Here is a 23,799-nt window from a genome sequence, read left to right as displayed (position 1 = left end):
AATTAAACATAATGCTGTAAAAGGGAAGACAGTTCAGACACAAACAACAAGAAGTACAGCAGCAGCCCAGTCTTCTTCCAACCTTCCAGTTTCATAACGAGTATGTCAACGTCTCCGGGAGCTGGATGCAGGCAGATTAAAAGTACATTATGAGAGAGGATTTGACCTGTCTGAGGAAGGAGGATATATGGAGCTGTATGTACGAGAGCATGCCATGCCATGGCAATGGGAAGTTTTCGCCAACCATCCATCTGTTAAGGTGCCCATCAAGTTAGTTCATGATTTTGTGGCCAACTTCCCAGATGAAGATTCACCACTTGTAGTTCCAGTCAGAGGAAAGCTAGTTGATATATCCCCTGCAAAAATTATTGAGGTGTATAACCTCAACAAGGGTGGGGTTTACAATTGGTACTTGAAGTTCCTTTCAGACCGAACTCAGGAGAAGGTTCACTCCATAATAGCAGAGAAGCTCACTGGAAATCCCAAGACAGAATGGGATTCTGAAAAGATGCTGACTACTGAAATGACAAAAGAAGCTCAAATTTGGGCCAAATTTGTTAGGCATCGCATCTTTCCAAAGCTTCACATGAATCACTTGTCCACTAGAGTTGGAATAGTGGTGTATTGCATTCTGCTAGGCATGTCTTTTTGCCCGGAGAGGCTCATACATCAAGAGTTGTGTGAGAACTCTAAAAGGACATCAGGGCCATTCTATTTCCCATGTTTGGTGAAACTATTGTGCCATGCTGCTGGAGTTCCTTCTTCCTCTCAAGATGGAGCATTGGTTTCAATTCCTAATTCACCAATGAATGAAATCTGCTTGAAGAGGATAGCTGAGTCTAGTCTGAGAAAGAAAAGAAAACCTTCTTCAGATCAACCTTCTCAAGGAGCAGCCAAGGGGCAGGTTTCTGAAATGAGAGATCAAATTAAAGAGTTGCAGCAATGTGTTAAGGGGATGATTCAATACATGAAAACCTCTAGACAATGCTGTATTAAATCTTACAGAGAAACATTTCCTCACGAGGAGTTTCCTGCAATTCCTTCATATCTTTTGCAACACCTTCATGATGAAGGAACTTCCAAGGCTGCAGAGCAAAATTCAGATGAGCTGGTTGATTTGGATGATACCTTTTCCGAGAGTTAAAATCTCTTGTTGGTACGCAGGTTCTTAATTTATTTATTTTAACTTATTTATTTATTTATTTATTTATTTTCAATTTATTGTTTTTTATATATATTTATGTTCTGCTGTGAGGACCCAGCTTGATTTTAAGTTTGGGGTGATTATTTGTTGTTACCAACAATTTACTGATTGGTCCATAAAAATGATAAAAATTTAAAGATTTTGAATGCTTGATTAGCTGAGTGGTAACTTGGAAATAATTTATAACCTGATGTGTTTAACATTATCACTGCTTAAGTATAATCAGATTTGATTAAATTAATTCCTAGTCAATTACGGATTTAACTTAGTTGATCAGTATTTATATAAGCTTAAAATCAATTTACATGCCATAAATTTTGTTTTTTTGTTGTGATCCCTGATTTGCTAATTCACTGATAAACCGCTGGATTAACAACCCATGTGAGGTATTTGAACCTAAACACTCTATTCATTTGTGAGTGGTCATTGTGTATTGGTGTTTTGAATACTGCACTCTGTTTGGATGACTAATATGCTATTTCTGTGTGATTAGGGCATTGTTTCTGAATGTGTAGCCTAGAGCCAAAAGCCTCACCCTTTAATTATATCCCTTGGTCCCTATATTTGAGCCTGAAACCTTTCTTTTTTGATTATGTACCCTGAAATTATAAGCCAAAATCCCTATCCACCCTATATGGCTAACTTAGTGTTTAGCTAATTCTCATTAGCTTAGAAATATAGTAAGCTAAATAAGGAAAAGGGAAATTGGTTGTGTAAAAAAAAAAAAAGAAGGGAAAGAAAAAGAAAAGAGGATCAGGAGGTACAAAAAAAATTCGAAGAAAAAGGGGAACAAGTGATGTTATAAAAGGAATTCTCTGTTTAAAAAAAAAGAGGTTGAATAAAAAGAGATCTCTGAGCTTGTTGAAGTAAAAAAGGGGGAAAGAGGCAAAAGTAAAAAAAATTTATTATGAAGGTGATCAATAAAAAAAGAGAGATGGAAGATATACAAAAAGGAGGAAAGAGTCAGTAGTTTCCCTTTGTCTTGTTTAGGCAAAAATCAGAAAAGGGTAATGAGGATTAGTTAGACACTAAGGGTTAGCTTAATTACCCAAGTGACCAGAAAAACAAAGATCCTAGCCCTGCCTCATTACAAGCCTTAAAGACCCTTTGATGGAGGTAGCATATTGGACTTCAAGTTTCTAAATGGTGGTGTAGGTTGGAAGCATTCATGCATGATGATAATGAGTGAACTTCCTTATAAAAAAAAAAAAAAAGAGTGTAATTGATTGAATATGTCTGGAAAGGAATTCAGTGGAATGTCAAAGGAATCATTTTAAGTTAAGGGTTGCAACTGTTTGAATGTGCATGAATTTTTGATTGAATGCTTCTATAATTGTTGATTGACAGGAGTTGGATGATTAATTTGATGTAGGAATTGGTTAACATTAAGCCTGGTCAATGCTTTAAGAAGTGTGATGTTTTGCATAGATGGTTGATAAATTTAACTGAGTTATTAAAATTAAATATGTGTTGCTATGTGTAGGGGTGTCAATATGGGTTGACACGACACGAATTCGACACGAATTCGACACGACACGAATACATCAACACGAACACGACACGAATTTTCATTCGTGTCAAAATCTTCAACACTGACACGACACGAATTTTTTGCGGGTTGACACGACACGACACGAATAACACGCAAAATAGGGGACAAAACGGTAATTGACAAAAAAATTTAAAAAAATAGATCGAAAATAAATAAAAAATTAAAAAATAATAATAAAAAAATAAAAAAATAATAATTAAAAATAATACGGGTCGACACGAACACGAATTCATAAACACGAACACGACACGAATTTTTTGCGTGTCATTTTTTTCAACACCCACACGACACAAATTTTTTTACGGGTAAACCCGAACACGAATTTTCGTGTCGTGTCGCGGGTTGACCCGCGTGTCAAAACCCATATTGACACCCCTAGCTATGTGACTGTGTATTTTGAGCTAACATACTATTTTCTGAGTGAATGTTTATCTGATTGCTTGAGGGCAAGCAATTACCTAAGTTTGGAGTATTTTGTTAGCACTAAATTATATATATATATATATATATATATATATATATATATATTGTATTATTTTATGTTATTTAAATCTCTTTGGGCTGTGAATAATTGATGTTGCAGGTAAATGGGCCTAAAAAGAATTAAAATGGCCCGAGTAAAAAAAGGAAGGTAAAAATAGAAAGAGAAGTAATTAGGCTTGTTTTCTTACACGATTCTTTCTATTTTACTTTCAGCTCAGGTAAAAAGAATACAGAAGGCACGTGGATCAAATTGAGGGAACAATTTAGAACCATTGGATAAGTCAGAAGATGGACGACTACAAAAAGAAAGGAGATTTATGTTTTAGTTAATTTTTGTGCGTTATAAAACATAGATTAGATTTTTAGAAAAAAAATTTAATCTTCGTTGTTCGTTGTTTTTTTTAGAAGACTCTGAGTGTTGAATAGATTCTGTGAGAAAGGTTGAATGTGTTGTTCCTTTCTTCTTGAACTCGAAGTGCAATGACAAAGTATCTTCGCTGGAAGGAAGAATCAAGGGTGCATGCAAGTGAAGTTTAAATTTTTTTGTTCCTAGTTTAGGGATCGGAACATTGGTTTGTACAATTACTTTGATTTTAATTCTGAATGCATGTTTCTTTTTCTTTAATCTACGTTGCACGGACACGGGACACGACACGACACGCCGATACGTAAATTTCAAAAAATGTTAAATTTCGACACGTTAGGACACGTTTTAATATTAAATAATATTTTTAATATATATAGTATAATTTATATTTAATATATATAATAATTTATAATAAATCATATAATCAATCAAATAATATATTTGCATTAAAAGGAGAGGCAAAAAGAAAATATTAAACCACATAAAATTAATGATTCCTAATTAACTATCTTTATTTTCTAGGTGTCTTACTATTAATTAAAATTTTGAATTCTATCCTGTGGAAATCAATACTGATAGTAATTATTGTAACTTTTTTAATTTAAATATTAAATAAAAAAATTTATTTGAAAAGACAAATGGAGTGTTTTAAAGGCTATTTAGTATTTAGTGAAGTAGATAGGATAAGATTAATTGGTGTTGGAAGATTGGGATTGGTTGGAAATCTATTACCTTGAATCTGATTGGTTGGTTGCCTGCATGTCTTAGCCGTTGGGAATTGGGATAGCTTGTTTGGAACGCATGTGTGGGCAGAGCCATAATTTCTCTGCGTTAATTTTCTTGGAATGCGTGGGACTGGTTAGATATTTTTTATTTCTCCCAACTTCATCTTCGCTACACTGACTTCCTTAACTCTTCCAGTGAACTTCCTTAACTTACATCTATTTCTTGGAACGCATGGGTGGGGTAATTCTCTGCGTTAAGTATCTTCGCTCCTAATTCTATCTCCAGCTTCATCTTCTACACTGACTTCATCTTCTACAGTGGCTTCACGGATTCAAGTGGTTCATCCACCATGTTCGTTTAACTCTTACATTATAATATTGCTCATTCCATTTCATTTCTCTCTAAACCCCAAAATCTCCGGTAGGGTTCCGATGAATACACGATTTTTTTTTCCATTTCTACCCTTTGACCGTGTCGGACACGGTCAAAATCGCGTGTCGAGATAGTCAACGTGTCCTAAAATATTGACCGCGTGTCGGACGCGTGTCGGAACGTGTCGGAGCGTGTCCGTGTCCGACACGTGTCCGACACGTATATTTTTAAAAAAATAACGTGTCCATGCTTTATAGTCTTTAATCTTTGATTTGCTGTTAGTGAAAATGGGTTTCTAGTTCTTTTCTTTTCTGGGTTTGTCAAAATGATTGGGTGAAATTCTCTGATGTGCATTGTTATTGTTTTTTTAACTCATTCGTTTGATACTTTCATCTTTTTAACTCAAGAACTCCATGGGAATGAGACTTGAGTATTTCAACAAAAAGAAATTGGAAAATGAATTTTTGTTAAGTGTTAAATGAACCCTTTTGGTTAGGAATAATCGAAGGTGTTTTCTGATATAAATTTCTATAAAGATTCAAGAAGCTTTGGGAAAAGTCTTTCTTGAACCTTATTGTTGAATCTGGAAAGTTTCAGCTAAACCTGCCGTAGTAACTCAGAAATTGAGATAAACATGCTATAGCAGTGTACGAATTTGCAGTAAAGCAAATAATTTTGTCATCCATGATTTGAGATATACTCAGAAGCCTTTTAACATTGACAAATCATTTCTTTACTTTTTAGATCAGATTTTAATAGTTGATAAAGACTATCCAAAATTTCTTGTTATAAAAATAAAAAAATTTCAATTCAAGAACTCTTTTGTTCAGAAAAATACAAAGAAAAATACTTCAACCTGTTCCGTGAGAACGATAACTTTTTCTTGTGAAAATTACTACCAACAGCGCCATTGGTGGCCTAAAAATCCCATTTTCCTCTGCCTTTGGGCGCTTAAGCTCGCTGGAGCGCGCTAAAGCGCCATGCCGTACGAAAAACTGGGTCGTGGAGGGCGCTTAAGCGCTCTCAGCACGCTTAAGCGCGCAGCCCGTTTTCAGCATACACATGATTTAGTAAAATCGGCATAACTTGAGCTACAGAGCTCCAAATTGGGCGCGGTTTGAACCCACGTGTAGCTAACAAAGAGATCTATAACATAGTGTGAGATGAGAACTATATAGTAAGTAAAGGAATTCCAATTTAATAAAAGGTGAAGAGAGTTTTGTAGTGAACTCGAACCAAATGATAATATGATGTTAAGCTTAATTTATTTTGTTCTGCAACGTAATATAGTTATGATCACACAGTTGAGCATTTTAAATTCGGCTTTGTTCAAAAAGATAAATTTATCCGAATTTCTAATTGAACCAACGCGATTGTAATTGCGCTTAATATCATAATGTCGTACGTAATGCTAACAAACCGGTTCTAAAACGGGGTGTCAGCAGGGCCTCTCATCCAGTACGGTGTGGTTCGAGGACGAACCAGGTGGAAGCTGGTGGGCATGTAACATCCCGGGCGCTGACGAGGGCGGGGAGCGATCGCCGGTGCGCTAGGGTACGAACAAGGAGCGGCTCCTAGCAGGCTTCCAGCGACGGGAGTACATGAATGAATCGAATCAACACCCGAAAGAGAGGGATTCCAGAGACTGTGCTGGTATGGGACAACACAGTTGGGAATGGCTTCTAAGAATTAATTGGTACTACCTATACTAACAAGATGCATCTATTTTTCGGTAGCCCGGATCACAAGAATTCCACAGTTAAGCGTGCTTGACTTGGAGCAATTCAGAGATGAGTGACCTCCTGGGATGTTTTCCCGGGAAGTGTGCGAGTGAGGACAAAGCACGCTGAAAAGTCTCGTGTTATGTTAAGAGTGTTAGTGTTAATAGTGTAGAAGTCCCACATTGAGTGTGTCTCTTTGTATTCTTCAATTGGTTTGCTATATAATAGCACCAATGTTGTGTAGTTTAATACAACAAGGATTACTATCATTTCCTCTTGTATCTATGATATTCAATATGGGATCCAGAGCCTAACAAGAGGAATCTTAATCCGTTTAACTTAGTTCTATTTTTCATAATTTCAATATGGTTATAAAGAGATATCACCCTCCTTGAGAGATTCCCGTTGCTATTTCTTTTTCGGGTTTTTCTTAGTATGCTCTGTGACTGCAGCTTAGACTGATCTGTCACATCAGAAAAGAATGATCCTTGGGAAGTTGTTGGGTTGACCACCGTTGTCGTTGACCGACCACCGTTGACCGCGTCGTCCACCGTTGACAGCCGTCTCCGGCGACTTTTCCGGTGACTTTTCTGATGACTTTTCGGCGATCCACCAGCGTCTCCGATGACTCTTCCGACGACCCACCGCCGTCTCCGGCGACTTTTCCGATTCTGCGAAGCTTTGTTGTTCTTTAATCTTCTTTCTTCCCAAGATGGAGTATTTATACTATTCATCATCCATCTTGAGGGGGAGCACTGTCCAAGTTGCTGATGTTGTCTCCGCTGATGTTAATTCTGACACCGAAGTTCCTCTTGAGGGGGAGCACTGTCCATGTTGCTGATGGTCATTCCAGCACAATTGTCTTTGCCGATGATAATTCCGGCACTGTTTAGAAGTTCCTCTTAAGGGGGAGCACTGTCCATGTTGCTGATGGTCATTCCAGCACAATTGTCTTTGCCGATGATAATTTCGGCACTGTTTAGAAGTTCCTCTTGAGGGGGAGTACCGTCCATGTTGCTGATGGTCATTCCAGCACAATTGTCTTTGCCGATGATCATTCCGGCATCTTCCATGTTGATGTTCATTTCGACGCCATTTTTAGCACATTGTTGATTTTTGGTTTCTCATTTAGGAGATTTATTCTGATGTTATGTTACTTGGTCTTTCTTGTAATAAGCTTGTAGCATAGTCAAGGGGAAACCATGGCTGCTCACCAATTGTTAAATGAAATGTATGAGAGGGATCTTGATGCTAATGTCCTGGTCAGCTCAGTTGTCTTTGCCGATGATAATTCCGGCACCATCCATGCTCTGATGTCCATTCCAACACTGTCTCTTTATCAGCTCTTCAGACTGATGGTCATTCCAGTTGATTTGTTGTACTTAGTCATTTCATTTCGTTGATGTAGCATTGTTGTTTTTGGTTCCTAATGGGAGTATTATTTATGTATCAAGCTTGTAGCATATGATCTATATGCTACAGCTTGAGGGGGAGTGTTAAGAGTGTTAGTGTTAATAGTGTAGAAGTCCCACATTGAGTGTGTCTCTTTGTATTCTTCAATTGGTTTGCTATATAATAGCACAAATGTTGTGTAGTTTAATACAACAAGGTTTACTATCATTTCCTCTTGTATCTACGATATTTAACATGTTTGCAAGTGGCCGGGCGTTACATGTCGCAGGAGCAAACAAAGTGATAGGATTTGGGATTTGTAAGCAATTGGCTTCTAATGGGATCACAGTGGTGCTAACAGCAAGAGATGAGAAAAGGGGTCTTGAAGCTGTTGAAAAACTGAAGGAGTTTGGTCTCTCTGACCATGTGGTTTTTCATCAGCTTGATGTGACTGACCCTAATAGCATTGCATCCCTTGCAAATTTCATCAAAACCCAGTTTGGAAAACTTGATATCTTGGTATTATTAAGCATTTAGCTTCTTATTCTGTTATATTTCTAAATCAATTTTCTTGTTGTACCAGCATAGCACCAGGCACACAAATCTATTAACATCTCTAGGTTATTTATTATCAGAAAGCGTAGAAGGAGGACACTATCATTACATAAGGACTATTGTATGTATTAAGCTGATTTTGTAAAGAAGAAATAGATTATAGTCCAAAAAGTTGCAGATTTATATAGTTGACGACACCCATATTCTGGTTATTTGTTTTGCTTTTGTCCAATGTTATTAAAACCGTCCGCTGATTGATCTGGTTGAGGTACTGGGTCACCGATTTAACCAGTGGGTCACTAGTTGAATCGCATGATCCGATAATTATATGTAATTCTATAATTTATATTAAAAAATTATAAACATACTCAAATATCTAAATAAATGATAAAAATTTCAAATATTTTAATATAAAAAATAATAAATCACACATTATTATTCAATCAAGGATCAAACAAAAATATAATGACCATGATACAGGGCTTCAGGTTCAGTAAACGATATCTCTAACTGTAAATTAAATCAAAATTTTCTGCATAATGCATAATTGAGATAATATTAGTGTTGTAGGCACATAACCTATGTAAGTCAATAAACAAAAAATACTCAAATATGTCCATTATGGATTTTTTTTTTGGGACCGGGCCGGGTCACAGGTTTCTTGAAAACTGGCTGGGTCGCACCGGTTCTGATGCATGGCTGGTCCGTTGCTTCACCCAAACCGATTATATGATCGGTTTATCGATTTTCGAGTCGACCCGGCCGGGCCGTTCCGGTTTTATTAACATTGCTTTTGTCTATTAGTTGGGGACCTTATAACCAGCCATGGTATGTCCTTTCATGATAAAAAATGTGTCTCTCTCTAATAAGACTGTAAAGAACCAATTCAACCCAAAAGCTTATGGTATTAAGTCACACGAGGTTCAATCCTCACCGCCCTCATTTAATTAATAATTAATGAATTATTGTGGAGTTTCTTAAGGTGGGTTTGTGCTTTGTCCACCCTTCAAAACCAGTGGGCTTTCCTGTTAGAGCCTCATTATTATGTGTTCGATCCTCATCGCCTCCCATTTAATTAATAATTAATCAAGTATTGTGAAATTTCTTAGCACAAGTAGGTGGGCTTGTGTATTGTCCACCCTTCAAGCTGAGTGAGCTCTAATATGAGGGGACATGTTAAAGATATATAAGACTATTAATGTACAACAACTTAACATTTTGGTTGAATTGGTTCTTTACTTGGCTTGTCCATCACCCAATGCTTTTGGTTAAATTATTGGTTCTTTACAAAGATATGACCATATCTTATTATTCAAGAACAAGAGAGGATCCAAATCCTCATTTTTGGAAGTTCACTATTTTTCATCCTATTTCATATCTACACTTTCAGTTAGCTTGTACTTATTTAGTTTTATCTGGTACCAACTCTTATAAGCCATTGGATTTTACTGTTCTTCTTTCTGCTGTGTGTTCTCTTTGATAATTTACTATTCTTCCGGTTACCAAAATACCTATTTGAAAATTGAAATGAATGGTGAAAAATGTTTGTAATTTGTTTAGGTGAATAATGCTGGAATTCATGGAGCAGATGTTGAGCGTGATGCTTTTGCAGCTTTAGCTGCCACTGCGGTATTTTTCTAAACCATATAAAATATTTCCTTCATCTTCTCAGCTGAAAGCTAAAAGTAAAGGCAGTGTTCATTTTTATGAGCATTGATTTCAAGTAATTTTGATTGAAGGCTTAGAACTTGATCAAGTTTGGGAATAATTGTCTGGAATGTATTCTCTGCAGCCTCCTAGTTTGCATAGGCCTAACACCACATATTACTGAGTTAGAAAAGGAGACAAATTTTAGCATTAGGGTGACTGAGACCCAACTTGGTCCATAAAAAATCAAGTATTAGGTATTAAAAGTTGAAATTGTAGAGCTTTTGATTATTATGATGTGCAGAATCTGAGATTAGTTTCCTACCTACAACATATACCAAGTATGATCTTCTGTCATCCATTTTTCTATGTGAAGTCTGGTACAAAGTCTATTATCCACATTAGTTTGATAGACTTTGTGGAGTAATTATCCTTGAAACCTCCTAAGTTATAATTGGATGAGCATTTTATTATATTCGAATTTTGTTCTCTGGATAGAACTCAATCTTTGCTACAAGAACAGATTTTTTGTAAAGAGCATTGATCTTTATTCTTTTCTATATTGGAAGATGTTTGCACTTATTCATAGTAAGCAAACAGAGGATTGAATTTTTTCTCTTTGACTGCAGGAAAAAGGTGCTTACGTTGATTGGAGAAAAATCATTACTCAAAATTATGAATCTGCAGAAGCAGGCGTTAGAACAAACTACTATGGTGCCAAAGGAATGTGTGAAGCACTTATTCCCCTTCTAGAGTTGTCAGACTCACCAAGGATTGTTAATGTTTCCTCCGCCATGGGGAAGTTGGAGGTATGGGAATGATAGTATGTAATTAACAGTTTACAGAAAGAAAAAGAAAAAAGAGACTTTTTCTTTAGCATTGCTTTCAGGTGATGAAGAAGGCTATGTATTTTTTACGTTGTCTAAAACATGTATTGTTTCTTCAATCATTGTAATGTGATGCATTTGATATTGTTGTTCATGCTGATGCAGAAATTACCAAATGAATGGGCTAAAGGTGTCCTAAGTGATGTTGAAAGTCTAACAGAAGAAAAGCTGGAGGAGGTTTTGAATCAGTTTCTAAAAGATTTCAAGGAGGGTTTATTGGAAACCAAAGGCTGGCCTCCTGTTTCATCTGCATATATAGTCTCAAAAGCTGGTTTGAATGCCTACACAAGGATTCTTGCCAAGAAGTACCCATCTTTCTGCATTAATGCTGTTTGTCCTGGCTATGTGAAAACAGATCTCAACTACAATACTGGCCATATTAGTGTAGATGAAGGTGCTGAAAGTGTTGTTAGATTGGCTTTGCTACCTAATGGAGGTTCTTCTGGCCTCTTCTTTTCTCGAAGTGAAGTGGCACCATTTTGATTATAAGTCTGTTTCATCTTTCATATTGATGGTACCCACAAAGTTCTAAACAGGAAATTGAACGAAATGGTAAAAGATGGACTGAATTCAAATACGTATATTAATATTGCAGAAATATCAGACACTTCATCAGTGCCTCTTACAAACAGAATGTCCTATTTAACAATGGACTTAGCCGAATTACAATAGAAAATTAACATAAGATGCCATAAGAAATAACAAGAAAGATAACCCTTTCATCCAATTACAGAGACAATGACCCAGCCTCAGCAATAGGACTCTCCATTCTTCATTCATGTAATTGCATGCCCCTCTCCAACGAACTCTCCTCGCTTTTATTCGCTTCACACCTCTCTTCACGCTGCACGTTCTCCATTTCCTCTTGCCCATTCATAGCTTTCCACGTGGCATTGATATTAACCAACTTCTCCTCAATTCCCCTTAGTGCCTTGCTCTGGTGACTTCCCCTTTCTCTTTGGGCTTGGGCTTTCCCTCTTCTTTCATACACTATCTTATAAGGTTCCATGGCTATGAGCCCATCAATACCCCCTCCTTTCAGAAATACCTTGTCCTCAAGGGGAAAAGAAGGAAACTGTGCCTTCACTTCTGTCATCAATTCCCAAGAACTCTCACTCTCCGGAAGACCTTCCCATTGCATCAATAATTCAATTTGGCCATCCATCAACCTCCGCTGCTGTAAAACTGCAGCAGGATACACCTTCATTTCCAATTCCTCAGTCAAACAGTGAGGCAATTCCAAAACCGGAACATTGGGCTGTATAGCCCGTTTTAACTGTGAGACATGGAATGTTGGATGAACTTGAGAGTAAGATGGGAGATTCAATTGATAAGCAACGGGTCCTACCCGTTTGGTGATCTCAAAAGGGCCATAAAACTTGGGACTTAGCTTCTGATTTATCCTTCTGGCAAGAGAACGTAATTTGTAGGGTTGTATCTTCAAGAAAACCCAGTCCCCTTCATGAAACTCCACCTCACGTCGTTTTTTATTGGCTTGAACCTTCATTCTTGCTTGAGCATTACACAAGTTCACTTTTAAATCCTCCACAATAGCATTTCTTGCCTGCAGCCATTGATCTACAGCCTCCACAGATGTGCTGCCCTCGCCCAAATGGAGAATATTGGGTGGATCTCTTCCATATAAAGCCTTAAAAGGGGTCATCTGAGTGCTTCTGTTATAAGATGAATTAAACCAGAATTCCGCCCAAGGTATCCACTTCATCCACCCCCTTGGGTGTCCATTGACAAAACATCTCAAATAAGTTTCCAGTGTCCTATTAACCACCTCCGTCTGCCCATCCGTTTGAGGATGGTAGGCAGAACTAAATCGCAATTTAGTGCCTGACAAACGAAACAATTCCTCCCAAAACTTGCTAACAAACACCCGGTCCCTATCTGATATGATAGAGCGTGGGAACCCATGTAATCGCACTATTTCCTTGACAAAAACAGCAGCTACATCTTGAGCAGTGAAAGGATGTTTCAAGGTCAAAAAATGAGCAAACTTGGTGAGCCTATCAACCACCACTAAGATAGTATCCATTCCCTTTGACTTAGGCAGTCCTCCGATGAAGTCCATAGCTATATCCTCCCATATTCGATCCGGTATAGGCAATGGTTGAAGGAGTCCAGCTGGTAAAAGACTATCATATTTCTGTTGTTGACAGGTACCACAAGCTTGGACAAAAGCTTTAATATCCTTCCGCATTCCCTTCCAAAAAAATACAGAAGCAATTCTCTTGAATGTTCTTAGCTCCCCTGAATGACCACCCCACAAGGACGAATGGAACTCCTCTAAAATAAACGGAATGCGTTTGGAGGCTTTCGGAATCACCAATCTGTTTTTGTACCACAAGCACCCACTCTTGACATGATACCCAGGATAGGACTGCTTATCCACCAGCACTTCTAACATAATCTGGTGTGTGGCAGGGTCCTCTAACATTTCATCAGCAATGGACTGCAAATTAGGACTAGTAACCATGGTTAATTCCCTGCACTCCATAACTCGGGATAAGGCGTCCGCAGCCTTATTTTCACATCCTGGTTTGAATTGAATTTCAAAATCAAAACCCATTAACTTAGCCACCCATTTTTGTTGCCCCTCACACATGACCCTCTGTTCAGTGAGGTATTTAAGGCTCCTTTGATCTGTACGAACTATGAAATGGCGTCCCAAAAGGTAGTGACGCCATTTATGCACCGCAAACACTATTGCCTTCAACTCACGCTCATATACAGACAGATTTCGAGCATGCTCTGAAAAGGCTTGACTCAAAAATGCCAATGGACGACCTTTTTGCATGAGTACTGCCCCCATCCCTATACCTGATGCATCTGTTTCTACAATGAAGGTCTCCTCAAAATCAGGTAGTGCAAGAGTTGGTAGTTGAACCATGGCAGATTTCAAGTTGTCAAATGCTGCTTGTGCTTCTTCTCCCCATACAAAATTATCCTTCTTGAGTAAATGTGTTAAAGGTCTAGCCATGTATCCATACTGCTTCACAAATCTCCTATAATAACCAGTTAAGCCTAAGAAGCCTCTTAAAGCTTTTAGATTCTTCGGTATAGGCCACTTGCTTACAGCCTCTAATTTCTTTGGATCAGCTGTAACACCTTCTGCCGATATCAAGTGACCCAAATATTCCAGCTGCTTCTGCCCGTAACTGCATTTTTTGAAATTAGCATGCAAATGGTGGTCCCTCAAAATTTCCAGTACCTTCCTCAGTTGTTCCACATGTTGTTCACTAGTGGTGTTGTACACTAGGATGTCATCAAAGAAGACTAACACAAACCTTCTTAAATACGGTTTAAAGACAGTATTCATTAAAGATTGAAAAGTTGAAGGTGCATTACTAAGCCCAAAGGGCATCACCAGGTACTCATAGTGACCCTCATGGGTGCGGAAAGCAGTCTTTTCCACATCCTCCTCTCGTACTCGAATCTGATTATAACCAGATTTGAGATCGAGTTTCGAAAATATTCCTGCCCCTCCCAGTTCGTCTAACAATTCATCAATCACAGGTATTGGAAACTTATCAGGTATTGTTACCTTGTTTAAAGCTCGATAGTCTGTGCAAAATCTCCAGCTCCCATCCTTCTTCTTTATCATAATCAAAGGACTGGAGTAAGGGCTGTTGCTGGGACGAATCATGCCTGTAGATAACATATCCTTCACATATTGTTCCATTTCTCCTTTTTGGTAGTGTGGGTACCTGTAGGGTCGTATATTAGGAATGAGAGCACCCTCTTGTAACAATATTCTATGATCACAGCCTCTCTTAGGTGGTACTTGAGTTAATGGAGCAAATACATCTTCAAATTCCTGTAATAACCCAGCCACGTTGTTGATTTCCAACGATAAGTTCTCCTCCTGATTCACGCAGTAAGCCAATTCCAAGTAAAAAGCTTCAGCCCCCTTCCTCCAAGAACGACCCAATCCCCTGTAAGAAGCTCCACTACATGAAAGAGACGGGTCTCCTAAGATCATGACCTCTCTCCCTTGCCAAGGAATTCTCAGCCTCCTCTCTTTGAAATTGGCATGTACCTCTCCCAATTCTTCCAACCATTGATAACCCAAAATCAAATCCACCCCTTTCAAATCAAACACATAAAAATCTTGAATGATCACCAAATTAGGTAACTCCAGTTTCAGCCCCTTACAATACCCTGAGCTCTTTACCTGATGACCATCCCCAACTGCTACAGTAGACTGTTGGTTTGTATCCACCTGAAGACCCAACCTCTCAGCTATCCCCGTTGCCAGGAAATTATGCGAGGCTCCAGTGTCCACCAACACAACTACCTTTTGATTACCCACCTTTCCCCATAACTTCAAGGATTTGTTCGAAGTCAAACCTACAACGCTATGTATGCCCAGTTGTAACGTTTCATCTGTTGCCACCGTATGCATCTCTCGTTCCACCTCTTCCTCTTCGAGCTCTTCCCCACCCTCGGCCAAGATCATCACATGCAAATGAGGATTCTGACATGTATGACCTGGTGAATATGGTGCGTCACATCGAAAACGCAGATTCTTCAACCGGTGGTCCTCCCATTCCTTAGGTGATAGCCTTCGAAATCGGGATCCTCGGCGTCCCCCGTTGCCTACTGTCGAACCACCATAACTGGTAGCTACCCCTCCATCCCTTGCCACTCCCGAAGTTTGGTTCTCAGGTCCCTTAGGGTTCACTCCACCTCCACTTCCACTTGACGATGAACTCGTTGGGTCAATTGGGACCCCATTTCTTTGTTGATTAATATTGGGCCCAAACTTGCCAAATGTGTTATTAGATTGAGGCCCATTTCGTGGATTAGCCAAAGCAGGCCTTCCCATGTGCGTGTACTGATTGCTGAATCCCGATCCGTTTCGGCCCACCACCACCTTGGCTTGGCCCAACACCGTCTCCTTCTCCTCAATCCTCTGCGCTAACTTCATCAACTGAGCCAAATCATTCGGAGCGTGAACTCTGACCTCCGCCTTAATGGTCTCCTGTAAACCAGTTACAAATGCCGCCTGCATCATGGCCTCATCTGCGTGTTGCAGTGGTGCGGATAAGACTTCGAAATTTTCTCGATACTCAGCCACGGAACTACTCTGTTTCAGACTCATGAGTGCTTCATATGGATTTCCCCCATTAGAGGTGAGAAACCTCTCTAAAATGGCCGTCCGGAACATATTCCAGTCTACCAAGGGGTTCCGTGGTTCCCACCATTGGAACCAGCTCAACGCCTTCCCCTCCAAACAAATAGAAGCTGTCTCGACCTGCTCCTCGACCGGAATTCGATTGACCCGGAAGTAACGTTCCGCTCTAAATATCCAGCCGTAAGGATCTTCTCCGGCGAAGTACGGTACCTCCACCCTTCGCATTCTTTCCTCGTCCCTCACCGTGTTCATGTTATTTCCCACCCGATTCCCACTGTTTCCTTCACTGTTAGCGTTTGGCGGTCTCTCCGTCTCATTATTTTCTGCTCTGATCATGAAGTTCTCAGCTCGCGCCATGAATGCCATTACAGCATCACGGAGGTGCAAAAAATTAGCATCCAATCCTTCCATCCTTGCTTCGATTCTCGCCGTTCTCCTTTCTACCTCATCTACTCTATTTTCCATTCTTGTATTAACCATTAATTGCTTCCAAGGATTCGTGAAAGCTTTGATACCAAATTGATGGTACCCACAAAGTTCTAAACAGGAAATTGAACGAAATGGTAAAAGATGGACTGAATTCAAATACGTATATTAATATTGCAGAAATATCAGACACTTCATCAGTGCCTCTTACAAACAGAATGTCCTATTTAACAATGGACTTAGCCGAATTACAATAGAAAATTAACATAAGATGCCATAAGAAATAACAAGAAAGATAACCCTTTCATCCAATTACAGAGACAATGACCCAGCCTCAGCAATAGGACTCTTCATTCTTCATTCATGTAATTGCATGCCCCTCTCCAACGAACTCTCCTCGCTTTCATTCGCTTCACACCTCTCTTCACGCTGCACGTTCTCCATTTCCTCTTGCCCATTCATAGCTTTCCACGTGGCATTGATATTAACCAACTTCTCCTCAATTCCCCTTAGTGCCTTGCTCTGGTGACTTCCCCTTTCTCTTTGGGCTTGGGCTTTCCCTCTTCTTTCATACACTATCTTATAAGGTTCCATGGCTATGAGCCCATCACATATTCAAGAGAATAAATAATAAGCTATGTTCATGTTAGGACATCAAGCAAGTTTGAGCATTGTACAACAACAACAAAAAAAACTGCCGTGTATTGATGGGAAAATCCTATAGTGAATTGCAGATATTACAAAGGGAAAATATTATCCTATGCTGTAGGAGAGTATTTTTCTCTCCTACACATACATCGACTTCCGTGTTGCTTTTTTTTCTTTTTTTCTTTTTCTTTAAGTGAGTGGGTCCCACTCATAACTATCTCTATGACATAAGAGAGCTTCTCTTATGTCACATGAGATTAATAAAGCCCTATTACAAAACGTTCAATCTGTTTCTAATAGTGATAAACAATAGGGTTTTATTAGTCTCATTTAACATAAGATAGTTATCTTATGTTGTAGAGAGAAAATAGGTAGGTCCCACCATTACAAGAAAAAAGTAAAAAAAAAGAAAGTGAGGTACGAAAATCGAAGTGAGATAAAATGAGAGATGATATCTTATGTGAAAGGTGAGTAATATTTCCCTAAACAATAATAGTTAATGTCATTATTAAATTGAGATATCATTTTTTTTTTTTTTTATACAATGTTAACTGTTTGCTAAAGTTAGAAATTTGATTGGGGTGGAGGAGTTACTAACTAGTGAATTGTGTGTGTTGTAGAGGGAAAAGTGGGTGAGGTGCTGTGTCAGTTTATGAAAGAATGCTTTAGAATATGCTTATTACTAACTTCTAAAGCTGGTATACTAGTACTCTTCTTTCTTTGAAAAATTGGTATGCCCTGGCTATTTATGACACTGGCCTCTAACTATTGAGTATTGATGAAGGAAGTGAACATCCTATAAAGCCAGCTAGCACTTAATGCCAAATGGTGACCCTTCTAGCCATTTTCTTTTAACTGGAATCAAGTGCCACAATTTTAGTTCAAAAAATATTGAGTTTTTGTTTCCATAAGGATTCATGAGCTATGAATCCCCATAATTGTAATTAAAATTGGCCAAAAGGGTGGCATAGTGTGAAGTGTGAACCAAGACAATGAAGTGAGGTTGCTGAGAAGTTTCCTTCAAACTTAAAGCCAAAAGTGCTTGTAAAGGTGCAACTGTAACTGCTCATTAGTCCCCTGATTCCTCCAGAATATCCTCTGGCCTTATGCACGTAACATTTTGTTTTTTTTTTTTTTTACTTGTCTTTCTCAATGGTTATTATAAAATTTCAAATTTTTACATTTTTTAAAATATAAATCTTTTTACTTTTTCTTATAAAAATATATTTTTAACTTGAACATATAACTGAGCAACCAAAAAGTAAGGCAAAGCTCGTAACATCAATTAAACAAGTTTAATAAAATGGTAATATAATTTATCGATATCCACACCCCAATATCAAATTAATTAATTCCTCTAAGTTCTAATTCAACATTCAAACCTAACGGGTTGACACTAGGGGTGTTCATCAACCGATCCAAACTGATTTAAACCGCGGTAACCGAACCGAAAAAATCGATAACCGAATAAACCGAAAATCGAAAAACCCGCAAATTTTAATTGGATTAGATCGGTTGATGAAAACCGATCCAATCCAAACCGATCCAATATATTAATTCCTCTCTACCTACTTGGTCTTCCCCAATCATAGCTCAAAAATTTCTAAACTCAAAACTCATTAACCCATCAACTAAATTCAAGAAAAAATCTAATCACATCTCATCAACAAAATTTTATCTTTGTAGAGCTTCATATCTCATTGTCAAAAAAAAAATAATTTACTAATGCTTTTGTATTTCAAAAAAAAAAATTACAAAGCCAATATATACAAAAGATGTATTTGCACAATAATCATGAAATAAATTTTCTGATTTTCAAAAAATCGAAAACCGATCTAATCCAAACCGAAAAAAATTGGATCGGATCGGATTTAAAAAAAAATCAAAACCGAATGGATGATTATATGATCAAACCGAAGGGATTGGATCAGATGATTTTTGTTTCCAAAACCGATCCAATCCAGACCGCGAACACCCCTAGTTGACACGACACGAATTTGATACGACACGAATACATCAACACGAACACGACACGAATTTTTTGTGGGTTGACACGACACGAATAACACGCAAAATAGGGGTCAACCCGAACACGAACACGAATACATCAACACGAACACGACATGAATTTTTTACGGGTCAACCCGAATTTTCGTGTCACGGGTCGACTCACGTTCATAACCTATATTGAGAGCTCTGTTCAAACATGATGATTCCTTTTAAAAGGTAGAAAACACACATCTTTAACCATTAAATTAAACAACATTCTCGTAAGACTTGAACCATTTTGTGAAATAAATAAATCCTCTAAAATAAAAATTACAATTTAAGAAACAAAATGCAGAAATGCAAAATGGATGGGAAAAAAATAAAATAAACTGCACATAATTTTTTTTTTCTCAAAATTGAAAATTTACCCTAATATTATAGATGAGTCGGCATTAACATTTAACACACTATTCATGAAAGTAAAACAGCAGCAACTTGATGATGGGTGATTATGAATTTGTTCTTCACCAACGTTGTACGGTACGATGCACATGTTTCTTCAACTTGTTGGGTCCCACCTCGCAGATCTCAACCAATTTATATCAACTCCATTGAAGATCTGTTTCAAGCTCTGTCTCATTCTTCCACCTCCACACTCTCCTCCCAGGCAAGTTTCCACCTTTCAATTCTAGTTCTGCAAAAAATTTCACCTTTCTCCAATTTCTTATTCATTTTTTTTTCCCATTTTTGATGAAGAAGCATTGCAAAACAACTTGGATTGTAAAATTGCTAAAAGGGTGTGGTGAAATTTTGGATAGTGTTCATTATTATTTGTTGCTGAAGTTCCACATTTTGTTATACTGCTGAGAAAGTTGAACTCTTTTTGATGTTTAAACTTTTTTTTTTTGGATAAAGTTGAACTCACTGTTTTTTTTTTCTTGATTATTTGATGAAGCAATAGCACCTTTTGGGAATACTAGTCATTGAAAAAAAAAAAACAGTTTATTTGAGTTTGAACATATATTTGCTTAAAACTTGATGAAAAGGTTCAATTTTTTGCAGGTTTGGGTGCACAACAATAAGCTATTAATGGCTGCCCGGAAACCTGGTTTAATTGCTTTATTTGATGTTGATGGGACTCTTACAGCTCCCAGAAAGGTATCTGTTTCTTTTAGAACTAATGATTCTCCATGACCATGTGCATTGTTATTTTGTTACAATCATAGCTGCAAAAAAACATCAATGTAGGAATTTGATATGGTTCTAACTTCTAAGACAAGTCTATTGTCTGTAAGTCACCTTTGATTATTTATCATTTTATTCATCATGAAATGCTATGACTCCCCACAAAAGTAGAAAATCTGGATTTATTGTTTCTGATTGTTTAGTCTTGCATTACCTGTATTCATTGTTTACTACTCAAATGCAAGGTGGCTACTCCTGAGATGTTGGCATTCATGCAAGATCTACGTAAGGTAAGTGATTTAGAATATTTTTATTTTTTATTTTATTTTTTTACATTATAATGCATTTCATTCCTTGGTGTCTTTTATCACCATCTCTCCACCAAGCTAAACCTGTTGTAACAGTTCTTTCTTCTTTTTTGTTGTTTATGTTTCTGAATCTCTTGTTGTCTGGGTACAGGCTGTGACAGTTGGAGTTGTTGGGGGTTCTGACCTTGTAAAGATATCTGAGCAACTAGGCAACACAGGTTAGTTATAAGTAGCTCTTTGGTTTCTGATGCTGTAATGTTAAAAATATGTAGGAAGCCACTTTGAGAAAATTGATTTTGGTGTTCTTTTTATTGCTTAATTAATTCCGTTATATATTTTCTTTTCTTAGTCTTGTTTGTTGTATTCTGATCTCCAGAATTGCTGAAGTCTGGAATTATGTTTGCTTGTATAAGCTGATAATCATTGTTGTACAATTTTCCTTTACATACTCTTTTCTCTTTTCTTCCTTTCTCCTATTTTTGAAAAAGCATACATCTAAGATGAGCTATTAATGTTGAAGAAGGAAACAAAGAAAGAAGTAGAAGGATTTATCTTTTCAATGTTCCTTTTTTTCCTGTTGCAGTTACCAGTGACTATGACTATGTATTTTCTGAGAATGGTCTTGTGGCTCAAAAGCAAGGAAATATCATTGGAATTCAGGTATGCAACATAAACCTCAAACCATGATAGAAGCAAATTGCCATGACCTGGGATGTATCTTAATAGATTTGTTCTGATCCTTTGAGTTATTTAACAGAACACAACCGTAGTTATCAAATGCGGATTGCGGCATGTCTCCGCCAACCCCGAAAAACGCTATAGTGTTATAGCGGGTTACAGTTGCGGAAATAGCAGAATATATATATGACAGAAATAATGACAAAAAGAAATATTTTTTAAAGGTAGAGATAGCAGAAGTGACAGAGAGACGCGGATAGACTAAAAAACCCTTGAATTTTTTCTGTTACACATTTAAATTTAGGACAAAATTGTCATTTTGCCGTGTGACAGCAATATGACCGCAAAGGAGGTCGCAATGGCCGCTATTGCGTTCCGGTGCGGTTTCTTGCGGAGAGGCACCGCAACGCCCATACGGCGCGGCTTGCGGCGCAATTAACTACTACACAACTATGTTGTGACTTGTAAACAAAGCCTGCAGCATTAGAGAAATTTTACAATGCCATATTTTTGTTACATATATATAGGAAATTATAGCCATTAACAACATAAGAAAGTTCTAAACTTTTTCTCTAGTGCAACCCCTCCCCCGCACACAAACACTCCCTCTTGTTTAGCTGGCAATTTAAACTTTTTATCTATTACAACATGACGTGTTGTGAATTGCCCTTTTTTCAGAGCTTGAAGTCATTCCTTGGGGAAGAAAAGCTCAAGGTAAGGCGGCCTATATTATTATCATCCTGTTCAAGCCATCTTACTAATTTGATACCTAAGCTGCCATACTTACTACATCCTAACATAAACATATGTTTTGGGTTGTTGCATAATACATACTCTTATCCTATGACATTCTAGGCATACCATAACCTGAAAATTTACTAGAAAGTTCAAATTGCTCTGTGAGTTCATTATGGTAAGCTTAGAAGACATCTGAATAAAGAAGATTATACTTTTTTCTACTAAGTGTAAAATTCAATAAAGTTGTGAGCTTATAAAGAACACATTTTATATTAATAAACTTCCTGTTAATAATGACAGAATGGGGGGTGTTTTGCAGGAATTTATTAATTTTGCACTTCATTATATAGCTGACTTGGATATCCCTATTAAGAGGTTAGTGAGATTCAGAGGTTAATGATATAATTTTCATTTTTGGCATAGGAAACTGTTGAATCATAATTGATATAAGAATATTTTCAGGGGAACATTTATAGAGTTCCGTAGTGGGATGCTGAATGTGTCACCAATTGGGCGAAACTGTAGCCAAGAAGAAAGAGATGAATTTGAGAAGTATGACAAGGTGATGTATTTTAGTTTTTATCATATTCACTTGAATTTTCACTTTTCCATATTGAAATGCTAGGGGTATAGTTTTATCCTAAAAGTTTGCAATTTAAGTTCTCAGGTTCACAACATACGAGCAAAAATGGTGTCTGTGCTTCGTGAGAAGTTTGCTCATCTTAACTTAACATTTTCCATTGGAGGACAGATAAGCTTTGATGTAAGTTATGATCTTTATGATGATATGGGGACCTATTATTGGTCATTTGATAGGGCAACAAGTCTTAACTTGAATATACTCTACAGGTTTTCCCTCAAGGTTGGGATAAAACATACTGCCTCAGATACCTTGAAGATTTCAATGAAGTCCACTTCTTTGGTGACAAAACTTACAAGGTTAGTCCATGAGTCTATTATGCAGTACATGTTTGGAGTATCAAATCAGCATTTTACATTTTTTGTCTCTTTGCATACGTATGCTACCACAATTTTGTATTCTATTTAGTCTTCACTATTATTCATTTTATTTTCGTTGAGCAGGGTGGAAATGACCATGAAATATATGAATCTGAACGTACTGTTGGGCACACAGGTTAGTTGCTTTAACATACATTATTATATGTGGAAATGACTGAATTTTGGTTTCAGTTGCATGGGGAAACAATTCGATATTTATTTATTTTTTGTAAATTAAATTAAGAACCAAGCCAATGTTTGATAAAAAATATTGTTCGTGTAATCCTCACGATTTGTATTTTGATTGTTTTTCAGTTACAAGCCCTGAAGATACTATGAAGCAGTGTAAATCTCTGTTCCTAGAAAGTTAAGATTTTTGCAGCAACATGTCAAACATTGAGAACAACTACCGAGGAAGTCTACTCTAATATATGTTTACAGAGGACCACAGGCTGAAAATATAATCTATGTTTGCTTTTTATTGGCACTTCATATTTTGGATTTAATAATAAGCTTATCATTCAGTTAAATTTGATCTCAAGTCAATGATTTGTGAGAACATGGTCTACTCAATGATCCTGCCACCAACAAAAATTCTCATGGAAAGGCATAATAAGTAGGTATCACATTGAAAATTCATTTCTTTCCAAAGGTTGATTGAAAAGGATAAAATAATCAAGAGAAGCTAAAAGCAAAAAGCAAAAAGCAAAATCAGATTCAAACGTAAGCCAAAAGGACAATGAGGAATAGTCATTTAAGAAGCATCTGGGTTCATG

The 23,799-nt window shown here is 37.4% G+C and overlaps 2 protein-coding genes across 2 annotated transcripts; both read left to right on the top strand.

Moving 5' to 3' along the window:
• Positions 1-8,072: 8,072 nt before the first annotated feature.
• LOC133314136 ((+)-neomenthol dehydrogenase-like) lies at positions 8,073-11,389 on the top strand. Its single transcript, XM_061515581.1, has 4 exons — positions 8,073-8,336; positions 9,933-10,001; positions 10,649-10,828; positions 11,012-11,389. The coding sequence occupies exons 1-4, from the start codon at positions 8,073-8,075 to the stop codon at positions 11,387-11,389; spliced, it is 891 nt and encodes a 296-aa protein (XP_061371565.1).
• Positions 11,390-19,604: 8,215 nt separating this feature from the next.
• LOC133314117 (phosphomannomutase-like) lies at positions 19,605-23,545 on the top strand. Its single transcript, XM_061515563.1, has 12 exons — positions 19,605-19,782; positions 20,178-20,273; positions 20,546-20,590; positions 20,760-20,826; positions 21,192-21,268; positions 21,965-22,000; positions 22,344-22,399; positions 22,487-22,586; positions 22,692-22,787; positions 22,874-22,963; positions 23,108-23,159; positions 23,339-23,545. The coding sequence occupies exons 1-12, from the start codon at positions 19,627-19,629 to the stop codon at positions 23,392-23,394; spliced, it is 927 nt and encodes a 308-aa protein (XP_061371547.1). The 5' UTR covers positions 19,605-19,626; the 3' UTR covers positions 23,395-23,545.
• Positions 23,546-23,799: the final 254 nt, after the last annotated feature.

The sequence above is a fragment of the Gastrolobium bilobum genome, unplaced genomic scaffold, assembly GCF_033153095.1.
Source record: "Gastrolobium bilobum isolate Gb01-03AN ecotype WA unplaced genomic scaffold, APGP_CSIRO_Gbil_v1 utg3818, whole genome shotgun sequence".
Classification (NCBI taxonomy): Eukaryota; Viridiplantae; Streptophyta; class Magnoliopsida; order Fabales; family Fabaceae; genus Gastrolobium; species Gastrolobium bilobum.
The sequence above is the reverse complement of the archived record's forward strand: the minus strand, read 5'-3'. Positions and strand labels throughout refer to the sequence as shown.